The sequence below is a fragment of the Petromyzon marinus genome, chromosome 71 (assembly GCF_048934315.1).
Source record: "Petromyzon marinus isolate PM22_M1 ecotype Great Lakes invasive population chromosome 71, UKy_Petmar_22M1.pri1.0, whole genome shotgun sequence".
NCBI classification, from domain to species: domain Eukaryota; kingdom Metazoa; phylum Chordata; class Hyperoartia; order Petromyzontiformes; family Petromyzontidae; genus Petromyzon; species Petromyzon marinus.
In genome coordinates this window covers 3,282,632-3,299,627 of record NC_133737.1, presented here as the reverse complement: position 1 = coordinate 3,299,627, position 16,996 = coordinate 3,282,632, and the positions used below count along the sequence as shown (strand labels likewise).

Sequence of the window (16,996 nt, the reverse complement as noted above, 5' to 3'; positions counted from 1 at the left end):
GGGTTAGGTAGATGTCTAACCAGGAGCGAGAGCCAATAAGCTCCCCATCATTCACTGTTATAATATTAGCATCTTTTTGTGCCTGCTTAATCGCTTTACAACTCGGATTTTTGTATCATATCCTATGACAAACACTCGAAGAGCACCCCCAAGTGCCAGCTCCCCCTGCGTGGCATAATGTGGCCCTGCACCAGTCTGCATGTGGACATGAGTCTATCAGTCGGGGAACGATGATTGATGTGTAATCTCCATTATTTAATTTCTGGATCTTTGGAATTACCCAAATATTGAACATGGCACCAACATGCAATGACCTATGCGTTTTGAATGACACAATAGTATGTTTTACATCTGTAATGACAGGGTGACACCTGCCGGCCTGAAGGGGTAATTATGATTATAGCTGCATTACGTAATGCCTTATTCTGAAGGGGTGTATCTGGGGTAAAGGTGAAGGGTGGAGTCAGTCGAGAAGCTCTAGGAACCATCCGGAAGGGTCTAGAAAGGGAGTGTGGCTATAGGTGGAGCTTGGCTGCGCCACGCTGATATAAGAAGCACCAAACCAGAGGTTCGGGGCTGGAGTGTGCGTCACTGCTCATCGTCATCTCTTTGTCTTTGACCACGTGGCTCTCCTTCTGCAAGACCAGCTCTGTCGTCACCGCTACGCTCCAACCATGAACACCTAACCAGTGAACTCAAACACGTGCACCAACCTCTCAAGGCGAATGGATATTCTGACTACACAATCAGCAAAACCATCACCCCAACCGTGAGGAAGGAGCCATCTGTGGATCCAAGCAAAACCATCACCTTGCCATACATAGGGGTAACCAAAACAATTTTCAAAATCATGAACAAACACAAGATCCAGGTCCGATTTAACACAGTACGTAAAATTCGTGATCTAATCCCATTTGTGAAGGACAATGTCTGACATGCAATATCCCGGCATCTACAAACTAAGCTGTATCTACGGCAACGGTTACATTGGGGAAACGAAGCGACATGTCTCAGACCGTGTTCATGAGCATGAGACCGAGTTGATACACGGTAGGACCAATAAGTTATGACTTGATTTGTGTCGTTTCCTTACCCCAGGGAACATATGCCCCGCCCACTTCACTCCACCGGCAGAGCTCTTGTGCCACGCCCATTTTTGAAACCTTATAAACGGTTGCCTTCGGTAACCTACCCCCTCTTTCCTCCTGAAGATGATCACTTGTGTTGTGATCGAAACGTCGTGGTTTTCATTTTTATATTTTTTACTGCCAGTACTCTCACTCAGGTTAAGAACCAGGCTACAGTCTACATTATAGACTGCCAGCACAACTCACCCAGCTGAATAACCATTGCTCCAGTCTACATTATAGACTGCCAGTACACTCACTTCGATTAAGAACCAGGCTACAGTTTACATTAGTGGGTATTTTTTTCTATCTACGTGACTTTACTGAAAGAACCAAAGAATATGACCTCTGGGGAATTTCCCCACCCAAGATCCTCCAAACTCGCTGGCGCCTTTTCTTTGCATCCAGCCATACCGTCTTTACATGGAGACTTGCTGACAATCTTTGCACAAGCTATAATTTTCAAATGGTTCTTGCGTTACAAGCTATGCCGCTATGGGCTTATTGTGGCACTTGGAATTTTACACCTCTAATGCAGACTCTGCTCCTTATGGATTTCCTTATGCGTGTTTCATTTTCAAAACACTTCAAACACAGTGTACTTGACGGGTTTTATAATGTGTTCCCTGGTGGTTGTGAAGATTTGATGACCGTGCAAACGTCTTACCACATACACTGCACCTGATGGGCTCCTATTCTGTGCGTGTTCTCTGGTGTCGGTCAAGATTTAATGACCGTGCAAATTAATTCCAAGACTCAGTGAACAGTCGTCACGTCCCGTGGACGAAGCGAGGCCTGCTCTTGGTGAGGTCACAAACCAGAGATATGGAGGTGCTGACGTCTCCAGAGGAGGCTTTTACATATTTAAGCCAACATGTGGTAAACAGCGGGATATCGATGGACACGGTTATTTAAGTTTTACTTAAACATATTAAAATTCAATAAAACCTAGGCTAGAATAGAAATCGGTAACAAAAATCCATGATGCATTTCAAATGTGCTCTTAAAATTATCTCCTTGCTATGAAATGGATCAGCAGACACGACGTCTCTTTCATTTATCGGTCTCTCCACGAAACAAAGAAATGTTTTACAGAAACTATAAATAGCACAGCCTTCTGGGAGTGCATTATTGATTCAGTGCAAGCCACCTGTGGACCGGTATTCGTGTAGTGTCTCAACAGCAGTCAGGCTGTCTTCATCCGATGGTTACGAACATCCAGATGTTAATCAGCAAGGAGCATTTCTAGTCCTAGTTCGAAAAATCTTAAATACACGTAATACAAAATAATAATTCATGTTGTAGAGAATGTATCTCCTATACGTAACTTTTAAGTGGTATGCCTTGTAACTGATTAATGATGCGAATGTTCCTTATTTAAAAGACAATGACTTGTTCCAGAGGGAGATGCTTCCTGAATCACGAAAAATACTAGTTGACCCGTATCACAAGAACAACAGCTCTTACGTGAGTTATCTGTACAGGTTACTTCCAAAACACACACTTTCTCCTAACAATCACGTATTCCATGTTTGACCCTTATAGACAAAATGTTACATGTGTAGGGGTGCTATGGGGAATAAACACATGGCACGGGAAGGTGTGGTTCACCCACACCTTGGTGGCTACAACAACGTCCGCTAAGGCTCCAGTGGGTATAAAGTGCGGGGAGCCAGGGAGCTCGGGGCAGAGCGTGGGGCCCGAGGCTGAAGCAACCAGTGAAGAAAGAAGGCCCGCTAGGTGAGTCCCTGGAACTCCTGTGACCGCTGCCCTTTTCAGGGCCGGCACAGCAAGCCAGTGGTGCGGCCCCAGAGCCCCAGAGTCAGAGTCCTTCTAAGGGCCGGTCTGGTCGGCGGGGTGCCGAGATCTGTGCCTAACCAGGGCCAGATCTGATAGCGTCCCTTAGAGCCCTACCAGGAGGAACTGGGAGCCTAGAGCTTAGGCTAGAGAGCCTGGGGTGTGTTCCTGAGTTATACGGGTGGAGGGGCCGCTACCCCTTCTAGTGTAACCCTTGTTAAGGTTTAAATAAATAGTGCTGCTTCTATTCTGCCGTCTCCGTGTCCTGGAACCCACTACACATGTACCCACAACATTAGACAAGTATTCATAAAATTATAACTCTAAATTATCGATAGGCATATTGACAAAATGTAATTACTGCACTGAAATGTACTTCATCATGTTATATCGTATTTACAAGAAGATGATCTCTGTCGGATGAGGCCTACACCTGTACCACTCATATTGAGGGAAAACAAGTGGTAGCGCATTCTCTTTTTGTTGCAGAGGTTCAAGGTTGAAGTCCGACAGGCATCCCCGGTTAGTCCAGGAACATTCATTACAAATATGCACCGTCTGCCAAACAGTTGATTGATTGTAAAACATACTGTCATTAAAACGAGTATGCGATTGCATGCTGTCGTTGTGGTTAAAATTGGGAAAATTCTAAACATTACCCACAAATTACGCAACTGAGTTAACACAACAATCATCGCCCCCTACTGACAGACTCATGCCCACATGGAGGCTGGTGCAGGGCCACCTTATGCCACACAGAGGCAGCTGCCACTTGAGAATGCTTGTTTTATCTAGTGTCTTGGAAGAAAAAATGTAAATAATAAAGCTGTGTTTGCATTAATTTATGCTAATTTATGAAAATATTGACATTAATGCGATTATGCAAATTAGGCACGGCTTCCTTATCTAGGGGTGTATTACCAATCGTGATAAAACAATAAAAAATATTGTAATTTTATAAAATTATGCTAATTCATGGAATTCTGTAAATTTATGCAATTGTAGTGACATCAGGGATGTCACTGTATGGTGCCGGCTCAAGAGGGTAGTGGTGTGCGATGTCCCTACACCGCGGACAGCACCGGGTGGGTTGCTGTGTGAGGCCGGCTCTAGCTCAGCACGGCGTGCGATGCACTGTCATCGCGTACACCCCGTAGGCGGGTGTAGTTCCAGCCCTAGCGGGGCTTGGTGAGTGCTCGGATAGCACAGAAACCACGAGCAGCGTGTAGTGCGGGATCCCACCAGGGGGAGTGGGAGAGTGTCAGCCCAGGGGCAGGGTTGCCCAGGGCCATGGCACTCTGGTTGACCCCGTAGACACGTGATCCGGAGTGTCCACAGAGAGGGCCCCAGGTGGGGGGAGGGGCTAGGGGGTGATCACGTGTCCGGGAGAGCTCTCGAGAGGGAACGAGAGGGAGTTAGAATGGTCGAGGTGGGCAGGGCCAAGGGCGGAGTGGCCCCAACCCCGAGGGGGTATAAGGTGGGTCCCTGGGCGGGACTGGGGTTCCTTGTTCTACAAGCTGGAAGCTCCACGTCTACAACCTGGAAGCTCTACGAAGCATCAACACGTGGTTGGGGACCCGAGTGAGGGTCTGATTCGTAGCTGTAACTCCTGCGTAGAGTAGTTATCTGGGTGGTCACCACTCCAGGCTGTATCTGGTGAAGGGGCAGTTACCCCTTTGTGTTAACGGGTTGATGTTACAAAAAATGTGTTGCATCTAAAGAACGTCTGCGACTCAGTTGGACTCGCTACACAATTATGCAGCTTCGTTGTTTCAGGTTGTATTACCAATTGTAATAACACAATTAAAAACGTGTAATTTTATAAAAAAAAAACAATTACGCAAATATATGAATTTATGTAAATGTATGTCATTATGTAAATTAGGCTCAGAATTCACATCTCACCGCAGGATACAGTTCTCATAATTAGGATTATGCATGAACTTAGGAAGGAACCACTCAGATACTTCCGTGTTAAGCAACTTTAATATCTAAACACACTAAAATGCAAACACTTATGATTGGAGTTGTCAACACCGTACTCCTTAAGTAGTCCTCATTGTTCCGTACAATTAACCCTCAATGGTTACGTTTGTTAAAACTGAATAACAGAACAATCGGCTAACTCCTCAGAGTAGCGAAACCATACACGGCTATATGAAAAGTCCTTTAAAAAATATGACAATATGCATATGAAACGTGCTAAAAAAGACATGTGCAAAATGGCATAATTAGACGTCAATTAATTCATTGGTAAGATTATGCAATTAACGAAATGTCCTGAAACAATCGTGTGCGTGCTAGTGTGCCTTTTTGGCTAACAGATGCTTATCAATTGACTAATGGGAGATCAATGAATTCGGAGCAAGATTCTGTGACCAAAAGAATAATCTCAACACAATAGTATTCCTGTGAGAGTGTAGATTCGTAACATATATGCTTATGTTTAGTGTCATCAATGAATTCACTGGTAAGGTTATGAAATTAACGAAAATGAATCAATAAAATACTTCTAAACGACCGTATTCATGTAACTCAATGGACAGAACAATGCTATTCACGATCAGCTAATAGTTAACGCACCACCTTAGGATGGCAACCCTTTTCGAAACAGATAACTTTTTGGAACGATATAATTAGTACCAATATGCGCGTTATGTGTGTGGGTGTGTATTGTCTTCTTGCTAACTGTTAAGTTAGCGGCTTCCGAGGTGCACCATTCCTTGTACCGAAAACACCTCAGGTCCCCAGGAGGGGTGCTGGGTCGGCGTGTGTGTCGAACACACGGTGCTCTCGGCTGCTTCGTCAGTCTCTCTCCACCGCTGGGGTGGTTGCCGAGTCGGCACGCTGGTCACGCTCTCGGCAGTGCCCATGCTGGCAGGTATGATGGGTCCAGCTCCGTCTGCGTCGATGTGCGCGATGATCTCGTCGCCAGACACCGCTTGCAGCTCATCCTCTGGTTGCCGCGCGTCACCCCCGTTGGCACCAGACTGTTGATCATTGTAGACTGTGGAGCGACTTGGACAGACAACGCCTGTCGTCTCCCCCCCCCTCCCCTCTTCAAGAGTCCTCTTCCAGTTGTCTGTACGACTCGTGCTGCACAGAGGACAAGCTACAGATCAAGTTATACTCTTTGGTTCTTTCGGTAAAGTCACGCAGGTATAAAATACTTATTTCTGTTGCTTGGGCTGTTTGTTTTCCGGATGTCTTTATTACCGCCATGTTTCCGTTAAGGTTTTGGGCAGCGTTCCCCACGCTCCTATCACGGGTTGGAAGTTGGAAGTGTTACTTTATTTGCCTCAGACTCAAAAAGGGGCGCTGTGGCCTTTGCAGTCGTGACCTATTGTGCACGGCTGTGCTTGCTGTTGTCATATTTTCCGTCCTCTCATCACGGGTTGGAAGTAAACATTTTTTTTACACCTCTTACAGCTTGGTACCATACAACTTTCCACAGTTTTGACTCGGCAAGCGACTCACAGTACCTTTTGAGCAGCGTTCACAGCACTCACATCGCGGTTTGGAATTAATGCGTGGTATTGGATATATTAGGGGGAGGCGCCACCCTGCATACATAATTTATTGCTACCATGTGCTGTTAGCTCCTGGAAGACAAAGGCAGTTGGTCAGGCTCTGATCCCGTGGAATACATTATCTTGGTCGTGTGTGATTGACATTACGCATTGTATCTCTTCTGACTGACCCTAGGTCTAATACTTTCATAATTATTATTTGGTTCATGCTTCACCAAGATTTGTGCTATACCATAGTTGTTACCAAAGATATTCCGAGGGTTTTATTAACCTTTGTTTCCCGTCTGTATCAACAGGGATCCGTTATATTTTGATATCCTGAAGTTGAAGATATAGCTAAGCTTCGAACTTTACTGTTGTATTTTAAAAGCCCCAGTCAGCTCGTATTAACTGCCCTTGGGTGGATTTCGCTGTCCGGGGGAGGTTCGTAACTCCTGCTGTTTCCGTCTTATGTTTGTTTTGTGGGTTGTTTCCTTCATGGCGGCCTTCTCTTGAAGTCAACTGAGGATTGCCGTTTTTTATTACATTTTATAACTTCCCAAGCAGGCTTGTGAGTAATTATCCTCCAGTTGTCTTTTGTGTGGCAAGGTAGGAGGCAGGGGATGGGACTCACACTTTCTGTGCCCCAGTGCTACATCCCAATCAAAATTATTACAAAAAAAAGTAGGCAATCACTCAATGTATTTTTTTGGAAAAGGCATATATACAACATGCTCTTCGAATGTTGGTGATGAGATGATGCAAAACTCCGAGTTGCTGAGGCGATTAAGCAAGCACCACATAAATAATAATATGAAAACATTGTGAATGCTTTGGAGCTTATTGGCTCTGGTTCCAGGTAAGAGATCTACCCAACCCACAGGTTTGCAAAAACTAGCCGCTCTTACTCTGCAGGTTGAACCGAGGAATTGAGTGTTCAACTTCACTTTATTTTCATTAAAGGCCTGTGACAAAGGTTAATCTATTGGAACTTCATTGTCTCAAGCTTACACATCTACCGGGTCTCCATTTGACTTTGTATTGTCTAAGAAGTCCACCCACACCTCTACTTCCACAAACTGCTGGGAGTTGCCTCGCTCTGCCTCACAGTCAGAATTCTCCTCCTGCTTCACATTGCCTCCATCGATGTGAAGGTCCAATTTTGGAGTTGAATCTTCATCTTCACATTTTACAGTCACTTCTTCGCTCTTCACCATCACCTCTTCACATTTGACCTTCACTTCGTCGATCTTCACTATCACTTCTTCACATTTTACCTTCACTTCTTCGCTCTTCACCATCACTTCTTCACATTTCACCTTTGCCTCTTCAAATTTCACCTTGATACATTTCATAGTGTCCAAGCTGGAATTTACTTCTGGTTCTTTTTTCAGGAGGGATGGGCTCATTGCAGCACAAGTCGATTTCAGACGACACTCCTTGGGGATCTTCTGATGCCTGTGTGTTCTCTGGTGTCTATGAAGATGTTGTGACTGTGAAAACGCCTTCCCGCACAGAGTACACTTGAAGGGTTTATCTCCTGTGTGTATTCTCTGGTGTATTTTAAGATTTGATGACTCTGCAAATGCCTTCTCACACACAGTGCACTTGAAGGGTTTCTCTCCTGTGTGTTTTCTGGTGGCTCTGAAGAACTGATGACCGTCCAAATGCCTTCTCACACACAGTGCACTTGAAGGGTTTCTCTCCAGTATGTTGTCTCTGGTGCTTTTGAAGACTTGATGACCGTGTAAATGCCTTCCCGCACACAGTGCACAGGAAGGCTTTCTCTCCAGTGTGTGTTGTCTGGTGTATTTTAAGATAAAATGAACTTGAAAATGCCTTCCCACACACACTGCACTTAAAGGGTTTCTCTCCTGTGTGCGTTCTCTGGTGTTTTTTCAGATGTGATGACTCTGTAAATGCCTTCTCACACACAGTGCACTTGAAGGGTTTCTCTCCTGTGTGTGTTCTCTGGTGGCCCTGAAGAACTGATGACTGTGCAAATGCCTTCTCACACACAGTGCACTTGAAAGGTTTCTCTCCTGTGTGTGTTCTCTGGTGTTTTTTAAGATTTGATGACTTTGCAAATGCCTTCTCACACACACTGCACTTGAAGGGTTTCTCTCCCGTGTGTGTTCTCTGATGGCTCTGAAGATCTGATGACTGTGCAAATGCCTTCCCACACAATGGGCACCTGAAGGGTTTCTCTCCCGTGTGTGTTCTCTGGTGGCTCTGAAGATCTGATGACTGTGCAAATGCCTTCCCGCACAATTGGCACCTGAAGGGTTTCTCTCCTGTGTGTGTTCTCTGGTGTATTTTCAGATGTGATGAATCTGCAAATGCTTTCGAGCACAAAGTGCACCTGAAGGGTTTATCGCCCGTGTGTGTTCTCTGGTGTATTGTAAGATAGGATGACTGTGCAAATGCCTTCTCACACAAAGTGCACTTGAAGGGTTTCTCTCCTGTGTGAATTCTCTGGTGTCTTTTAAGATTTGATGACCATGCAAATTCCTTCTCACACACAGTGCACTTCAAGGGTTTCTCTCCTATGTGAGTTCTCGGGTGCTGTGTCAAATTTCCAGTAAGATCCGTGCTGTTTGCATACTGGTCGCATTGTTTCCATTTTGTACCGAGCTGCGCTGAGTGCCTTTGCTCCATCAGACCAATTCTGCAGAGGCAGCATCAGAGGAAGCGTCAGCTGCAGACAGAAAAACATATCCACACCATCTACGTCAGTATCGAGGAACAGAGGAATGAATATATACACAGTCACACATGACTAACACGTCTATACTTATTCATATATTCATGAAATATTAAAAAAGATTCCCCAATTCATCACACGGGCTGTTAAGGTACACAATGAGAGGGCAAGTGGTCGTAAATATGCCTGGATGCATAAGTACACCATTTCGGCTGTCTAGCTATGAAGGGAATATTTAATAGAAATCCAGCTAACATAGCCAAGGGTGTTTAGAATAACACTATTTGTATTATGAGGAAATGCATAAATTAATGTTCAATCGAAACTTTGAGGTGTAAAGCCAGGCTCAGATTTGCTTGAATGCTCGGATGAACAGATCTAACTCCAGCTGCATATGTGCTCAGATATTTTCCTGTTTCCATTCGTTTAAAGAGTTCCAGAGGATTTAACCTCCATGTTCAATAGTTAATATACATTACTGCAAATATAAACTTGACACTGTCACATACTGGCATGGTAAAAAGGTGGTGGTGTGTCCAGAACCATGCCTGGCCGCCTTCATCTGCTCAGTATTAATGCTTCCTCACTTCATGAAATTAATTTTAAGATCAATCAACATAGCAGAGGCCCACAATAAGTTCAGCTTTCACTTACACTATTTTAGGTATGCCTAAAAAGTATTCCCCACAAACTTTGCTTTTGTGACCAGGACTTTACGTTAAGGAATGACACAAACGCACACGTTTTATCATTGAAAATAGGCAAATTTAAAAATATCACTGCCCTGGTCACAAAATGAAAGTTTGTGGGGAATAATAGCCATTTTCTGTACTTTTGAGGCATAAGCAATTAGGAAATAAGACTTACGACCCAGGGACAAAATTAAATTGTTTTGTTACAGTGTTATCAATAAAGTTTGCTGTCAGTGATAATCAAACTAATTGTTGCGTTTATAATGCGGTGAAATAACTGCACTACATCTCCCCACAAAATAAACTCTTAAATACACATACATTTCACATAGATCATTAACATATTATATGAACAAAAGAGTCACCATTCATTACAAATTGGAAGTAACCTTATCACAATGCTAATGCCATGATAGGTGCAATTTAATACCAAGGCAGTATGGATTTCTTGCCAGCAGATAATGGGAATGATCCAGGTGTCAAGGGATGACTGACAAATGAACCAGCTGTGCTCCCCACTGTCTTGCTGGGTTTTAGGAACCCAGCGTTCGACCCATTCATGTGAGTGTCACTCCGACCTCATCGTTGTTGCAGAGCAAATATCTGTTAACTGCCCTGCAGCATACCTCATGGGCCTCCTCCACAAAAGGCCAATATTGATACTACTGATACCAGTCATCGGCGGATCCGATCACATCCACATCCTCCAATCTCTTCTCTAGCCAATGCCATGCTAATTTAGCCCTTAATATCTGAACGAACAGAAGCTGCTTGAGCATGCAGTGTCTGGGAATGCGGGATTCGTGACCGAACCAATGCAGCCTCGCCTATCAAAGAGACTCAAGATTATATTCTATATTAAGGATCTGTAAGCTTAATACAAAATAGTCTGGTTGAATAGAGGATGAATCATAGGCAGGCCAGCCTTAATTGTATAAGCCGGCGCAGATGGTCATTTAAATAAATTCATATTTTGCATCCACAGAGTAATATCTGTGGCCAAGAAGAATCACAGCTTTGTTCATTCGTTTCTAAAAACACTTGTCCTGGTGAGGGTCGCGGTGGCAGCACATCGAGTAGGGCGGTCCAAGCCTCCCTTTACCTGGAGACAGACTCTAGCTCAACCTGGGGAATTCCAAAGTGATCCCAGGCCAGCCAAGCGACATAGTCTCACCAGCGTGTCCGGGGCCAGCCCTGGTATCTTCGTCCAGTGGGACGTGTGTGGTAGAGATCTAGGGGGAGGCCATTGGGGGTCATGCTTACATATATTCTATATTGATATCACCCTTAGAGCCAGGTCCAGGGGTTGTGTTCGCCAACAAGAGACTCGTGGCCGTGTGACCCATGTAACCCAATCGGGCAAGCTCAAAATGGTTACGTGGTGCCATCCTGTCCACCATACATCTGCATGATGAAGGGTGAGGGGCAGGTGCGATGCCAGTATGGCAGGGAGAGGAATGGTCTCATATGGATTAGACCTTGGCGATAGACAATCACAGCCTTGTATGGAGGAAAAGTCCAGGCACTGTCCACACAGTGTTACACAGTCTAATGAAAGAATGCTGCTTGACTAATTTTAATTGAGACTTTGGCTGTCAAACCAGAGCTGGTCGTGAACACATTAACCAGGTATGGGAGCTCCTCCACCACTTGTAGAACTGCCTGATTATTCATGGATAGTTGAGCAGGTGCAGTGTTGTATGACATTAAATTCCCAGGCAGGTGATTTATTTTTGTGGAACATTTGCAAGGCCCCATTTCATGATGAAATTATCAAGTCACGGAACAAGATCCCCGAATTCGATCTCATTATGTGGCCATTACCAGATCATCAGCAGATGTAACATGGTTGACCAGGACGGGACGATCCTTTAACTAAAACCAGGCATCGATTAGCATATCGTTGTAACCGTAACAAATACAATTGTTTTTATATGACCATTGGGAGCTTCTCAAACTACATAGTTATTGAAGATGCTATGAAATGGAATGCATGGGACCAGAGTGAATTTCTGTCACAAGCCAATTTGAACAGGATATGGCTCCGACTCCTGATCACGCAGATTTAGACCGTCCTGCCCAATATCATACAAATCCTCAAATAATGTGAGCAAGAGGCATAGATTTGAAAGCAAAAAACAACCCAAAGCCCAAGTATGTTTTTTTGTTTGCATTCTGACCACAAGTATTGTGATTAATGCAGACATGATTCCTCGTAAAAATTAGGTTTCAGTTTTGTTGCCAGAAAAAATGGGAAAAACCAATTCTCATATTTTGGTCTTGGCAAAGGAGGTCCCATGATGGAGATGCTCACCCCGAGCACTCATTACTCTGATAGTGCATTGTCTTTGAGCTGTACGCCTTTTGGCGTCCTCTGGTCTAACACCATTTGAGATGTGGCTCGAAAAAAGCTGTCTCTGGTGTGAACCAATCAGTTTCAAGGACAATGCATATATTATCAAAGTATGTTTTTTGTTTGCATTCTGACCACTAGTATTGTGGTTAATGCAGACATGATTCTTGTAAAAAGGTTTAAATTTTGTTGCCAGAAAAAAGGGGAAAACCCTATGAAAACCCTATTCTTATATTCAATACTTAAGCCTTACCTGAGTAATGGCGTTCGGTAAACGTCAACTAAAATTTACATCACAATTGAAATAAGTACCGTACTGTATTCCAGATAAACTAAACTATTCAAATAAACATGGAGAAAAAATCTACCAAAAATAGTCCAAGACAAAAAAATAGTCTAAATCTATAAAGATAAAGCAGACTTTGCGCTTGTGTAGATTTTTTCATGAACCAAATTGCGCCAACACACCCCAAACTTTCCACGTGTACTCACGGGTAAGTTAGTGTTTTTCGCACTAATTTTAGCTTACCTGCAAACTCCAACCCCCCCCCCCGCTCATCACCTCCCCCACCCCTCTCTCTCGACATGTGTTAAAGCCCAAGGGTTGCCACACATGCAAACACATGACATTTCATATACTACAATTCCACGCACTCACCATAACATAAGTGTTTTCATTGCACTGCTATATTTGTTCTCATATTTACCACGTTATCCTTCCCTATGTAGGGGTGCTATGGGGAATAAACACATGGCACGGGAAGGTGTGGTTCACCCACACCTTGGTGGCTACAACAATGTCCGCTAAGGCTCCACCCCCTGTGGGTATAAAGTGCGGGGAGCCAGGGAGCTCGGGGCAGAGTGTTGGGCCCGAGGCTGAAGCAACCAGTGAAGAAAGAAGGCCAGCTAAGTGAGACCCTGGAACTCCTGTGACCGCTGCCCTTTTCAGGGCCGGCACAGCAAGCCAGTGGTGCGGCCCCAGAGCCCTTCTAAGGGCCGGTCTGGTCGGCGGGGTGCCGAGGTCTGTGCCTAACCAGGGCCAGATCTGATAGCCTCCCTTAGAGCCCTACCAGGAGGAACTGGGAGCCTAGAGCTTAGGCTAGAGAGCCTGGGGTGTGTTCCTTAGTTATACGGGTAAAGGGGCCGCTACCCCTTCTAGTGTAACCCTTGTTAAGGTTTGAATAAATAGTGCTGCTTCTACTCTGCCGTCTCCGTGTCCTGGAACCCACTACACCTATATTCAGCCCTGCATTTTTGCCACAAAATTCATCCACTTCCGGCTTCTTACTGTCCTCCCTGCACGTGCATGGCTCACCTCTAACACAAACTGCAAGTTTTTTAAAAATGTACTATTCTAAAATATTAACATCTACGTACCAACACTACCGACCTCCGTCTACACAACATAGATGCTATACAACAGCTACAACTAAATATATCAAGTCTACATCGCCTGGTAAGGAATAAAAAGCATGCAAATACACGCACTAGTGTTAAAATAATTATATATGTACACACACCACCAAACACATACTATTAATACCCACATCAAGCACTACGGACAATTACTTCGTTCCTTTGCGGCTATGTCTTCACATTGCTACAACGATTACACATTCAACTATCATTTCCTTAATCTCTATATAGCATTCACTCACACACTCACTATTTACTCTTTTTCATGCTTATTAACTTTGACCTCCACCTACAATCTTCATCGCGGAAAACGTGCGCTTCTCTTCACCAAAGCTGATTACAAGTTCTGCAATTGCTGCACCTAGAGGTAATGAAACTCCTTAACACAAAGTTAGAAAGCATGCTGCCTGGGCTGCACCTGCAGATAATGAATATCCAGATCACTAAGAAGAGCATGTTGCCAGGGCTGCGATGGCTGCACCTATTGATAATATGACGACACTCCTGAACACCAAGAAGCAAGACGGCCTGCTGCCAGTGCTGCGATGATCTACACAGAAAACCAACACATCACAAATGGCTGCTGCCACAGCTAATCAAACTCCTGTCCACCTACAAGCAAGGCAGCTTGCAAACAGGTGCATACCCTGCAGCCAAAAGGAAAAGTCTTTCGTTTCCACATTCCTCACTTCATTTACACTTCTGATTCATTAGTTGCCATTGGTTCCATGTCTACTTCTTGCAGCTACTTCCATGCAATGACATGGAAAGGAATCCCTCCAGAGGGCTATGCTGCAAATGCACCATGGTTCAGCTGCCTACAATTAATGACCATCCCGAGCATATTAATGTATTGATACCTGCCAACACTACCTATGCAAGCCAATTCCGAAGCATGAGTTCTATGTTTTGGCACCAACCAACTCATCACAACATCTGGCTACATGCCCACATTTAAAGTGCAGGGCCAGGTACATAATCGCAAGTCCTATTGCTGTGACATGCTCCATAAGGAAACTTTTATGTTCACAGTTTCAAGTGTGCTATGGAGAAGATGACTTCAGACTACAATGTCATTCATGCCGACTAAACTCCACTCCGTGAGAATTTTATTGTCTCATTTTATTTTATTCTCATTCTACGTGACTTTACCGAAAGAACCAAAGAAGATAAACTCCACAGTCAACATGAGTACCACTTAAATGCATTCACCACATCTGAAGTCGCTGTATTTCTGACTGCTGAACAGCATGTCACTCAAGGCATCGCCTTACAACTGAGGACCAATACCCTAAACAGAAACGAAACACACCGATCATATGATGCTCTTCAATGTCTACTGATTTTCTGGCAAGGTGATGATGGCTTCAATTTCCTACATTGACAAACTGCTGTCGAGATGTATGTCAAAATTGAAGCTTCATTCGATTAAACCCACCAGATGGCAAAACATCCAACATTGTCTATCCTGAAGCTCTCCAAGGGCAACGAATTTAAAAGCTGTCCTCATTATGAAACAAAGCGCTGCGATTGTATAACACAAACGAAACCGTGACAATATACACACGTTTACAGACTTCAATGGCAGGATTCAATAATTCAAATAAAGCCAGCATTGCAAGACATTGCTCTTAATATTTGATTACTGAGACCTGTGTGAAGCCGGGTAACTTAGTTATTACCGAATAAATACGATACTTCTGATGATCATGTTTGTGCCTGAGTGGGGAGCGGTAGTGCAATGGTTAGCGTGCTGCGCTATAAACCCAGAGACCTGATTTATACTCCCAGAGAGTCAAGCCACAACATTTGGCTGTGCCTGATGAAGCTGGCTGTAATTTCTGGCAGTCGTACTCAGATTGTAAATGTTGTGGCTTGGCTCTCTAACACACAACCGGTGTGCTGTACTAGTGACAACCCTTACTAATTGGCTGTGTCGAGTGGTGGCGGGTTTTAACGACACCTCTATATATTGACGCGATCTAACCCAAACAAACCTGTATTAAGGATGTATATTTCAAATGTGCGTGTCTCTCTTCTCGTGGTCGCGTGGATTTTCCTCCGGATCCTCCAGTTTTTCCCTGCACATTTAGAGTCAACATCACCACGCGTTTAGAGTATTTGACCGACAGACATTTCCACACGTTGATAAGCCACTTTGTTGTGGGCAGGTCGCTTCTGAAAAAGAGCGGTATAGCAGCTCAAGTGGGATTGGCCTTGGTAAGATAACAAAAACTGTAGAAATATTTCAAAGAAACAAAGTTTCAAAGTAGTGAGCCAGGTGAAGACAAATTAAACTTCAGCAGAGAATTAAAGCAAATGCAATCAGGCGAGGGCAGGAGGCAAAGCCTCGCATGGCTAGGCCCCGCGTTGTAATGTTCCAACCTGGACATCGATTCCATACTCAATGCTACTCAATTGATATGCCTACGAGAGAGACGGAGCGAGGCTCTACCTGGGTAAACAACAACAACCACCACCACCATGACGACAACAACAACCACGATGTGAACTTCTCACCTCAAATCTCAGTGAGTGCGCGCGCAGTGCAACAGCTTCCTGGTATCTCGTGACGTCACGCGGCAGCAGGAGGGGACATGACGTCACTTGCGGGGTTCTACACATAATCCCCTCCCCCAATGAGCGGCAATGTAACTGAATAGATTATGTTAATGAAGAATATGTCAGTAAACTCGCGGTGGATGCGGGGTTGGGGGGTGAAAACCTTGGTGACATGACGTCACTATTGGGGTACACCTTCCCCCCTCGTCTCACGCCGATGAGGTAATGCAGTGGTGACGTCAGAAAGCGGGGTTCGCGAGTTTAAGTTTATTTATCTTCCTATTCCATTGCTCCCTCTCTTGAACATTGACCCCTTGGGTGCGTGAGCTCAACAACAACGTGAACATTATTGTGTGTGTACACTATGTATACACTGTGTGTGTGTGTACACTGCGTATCCACTGTGTGTGTAAATTTTAACTTAAAACTTTCGTGACTGCAGGAATTCCTCTTCTTGGTTCTTTCCGTAAAGTCACGTAGATAGAAGATAAAAATAATAACATTAAATTTATTTTTTAAATAAAATAAAAATTAAAGCAAAAACCCCACGGCGTTTCGATCGCAACACAAGCAGTCTTTCGATTTAAAGCTTTCGTGACTGCAATGATTCATCTTCTTTGGTTCTTTCGGTAAAGTCACGTAGAATGAGAATAAAATAATAAATTGATAAAATAAAATAACACAATAATATTCTCACGACGTTTCGGCCACAACACAAGCGGCCTTCATCAGGTGAAGGGGCGAGACTGTCTGGTAGGACACTCCAGCGCTGTCCTACCAGACAGTCTCGCCCCTTCACCTGATAAAGGCCGCTTGTGTTGTGGCCGAAACGTCGT

General features: G+C 44.3%; 1 protein-coding gene across 5 annotated transcripts; it reads right to left on the bottom strand.

Moving 5' to 3' along the window:
• Positions 1 to 4,891: 4,891 nt before the first annotated feature.
• LOC116957216 (uncharacterized) lies at positions 4,892 to 16,774 on the bottom strand. Of its 5 annotated transcripts, none has more exons than XM_076055556.1 (4): positions 16,119 to 16,774; positions 15,596 to 15,679; positions 10,932 to 11,061; positions 4,892 to 9,131 (listed from the first exon to the last, which is right to left on the bottom strand). In XM_076055556.1, exon 4 carries the CDS (start codon positions 9,089 to 9,091, stop codon positions 8,027 to 8,029), a length of 1,065 nt encoding a protein of 354 aa, XP_075911671.1. In that variant the 5' UTR covers positions 9,092 to 9,131; positions 10,932 to 11,061; positions 15,596 to 15,679; positions 16,119 to 16,774; the 3' UTR covers positions 4,892 to 8,026. The 5 variants fall into 5 exon arrangements, with proteins under 5 accessions (XP_075911671.1, XP_032835131.2, XP_032835128.2 ...); XM_032979240.2 differs by having other exon boundaries at positions 11,004 to 11,061; XM_032979237.2 differs by lacking the exon at positions 10,932 to 11,061 and having other exon boundaries at positions 16,119 to 16,773.
• Positions 16,775 to 16,996: the final 222 nt, after the last annotated feature.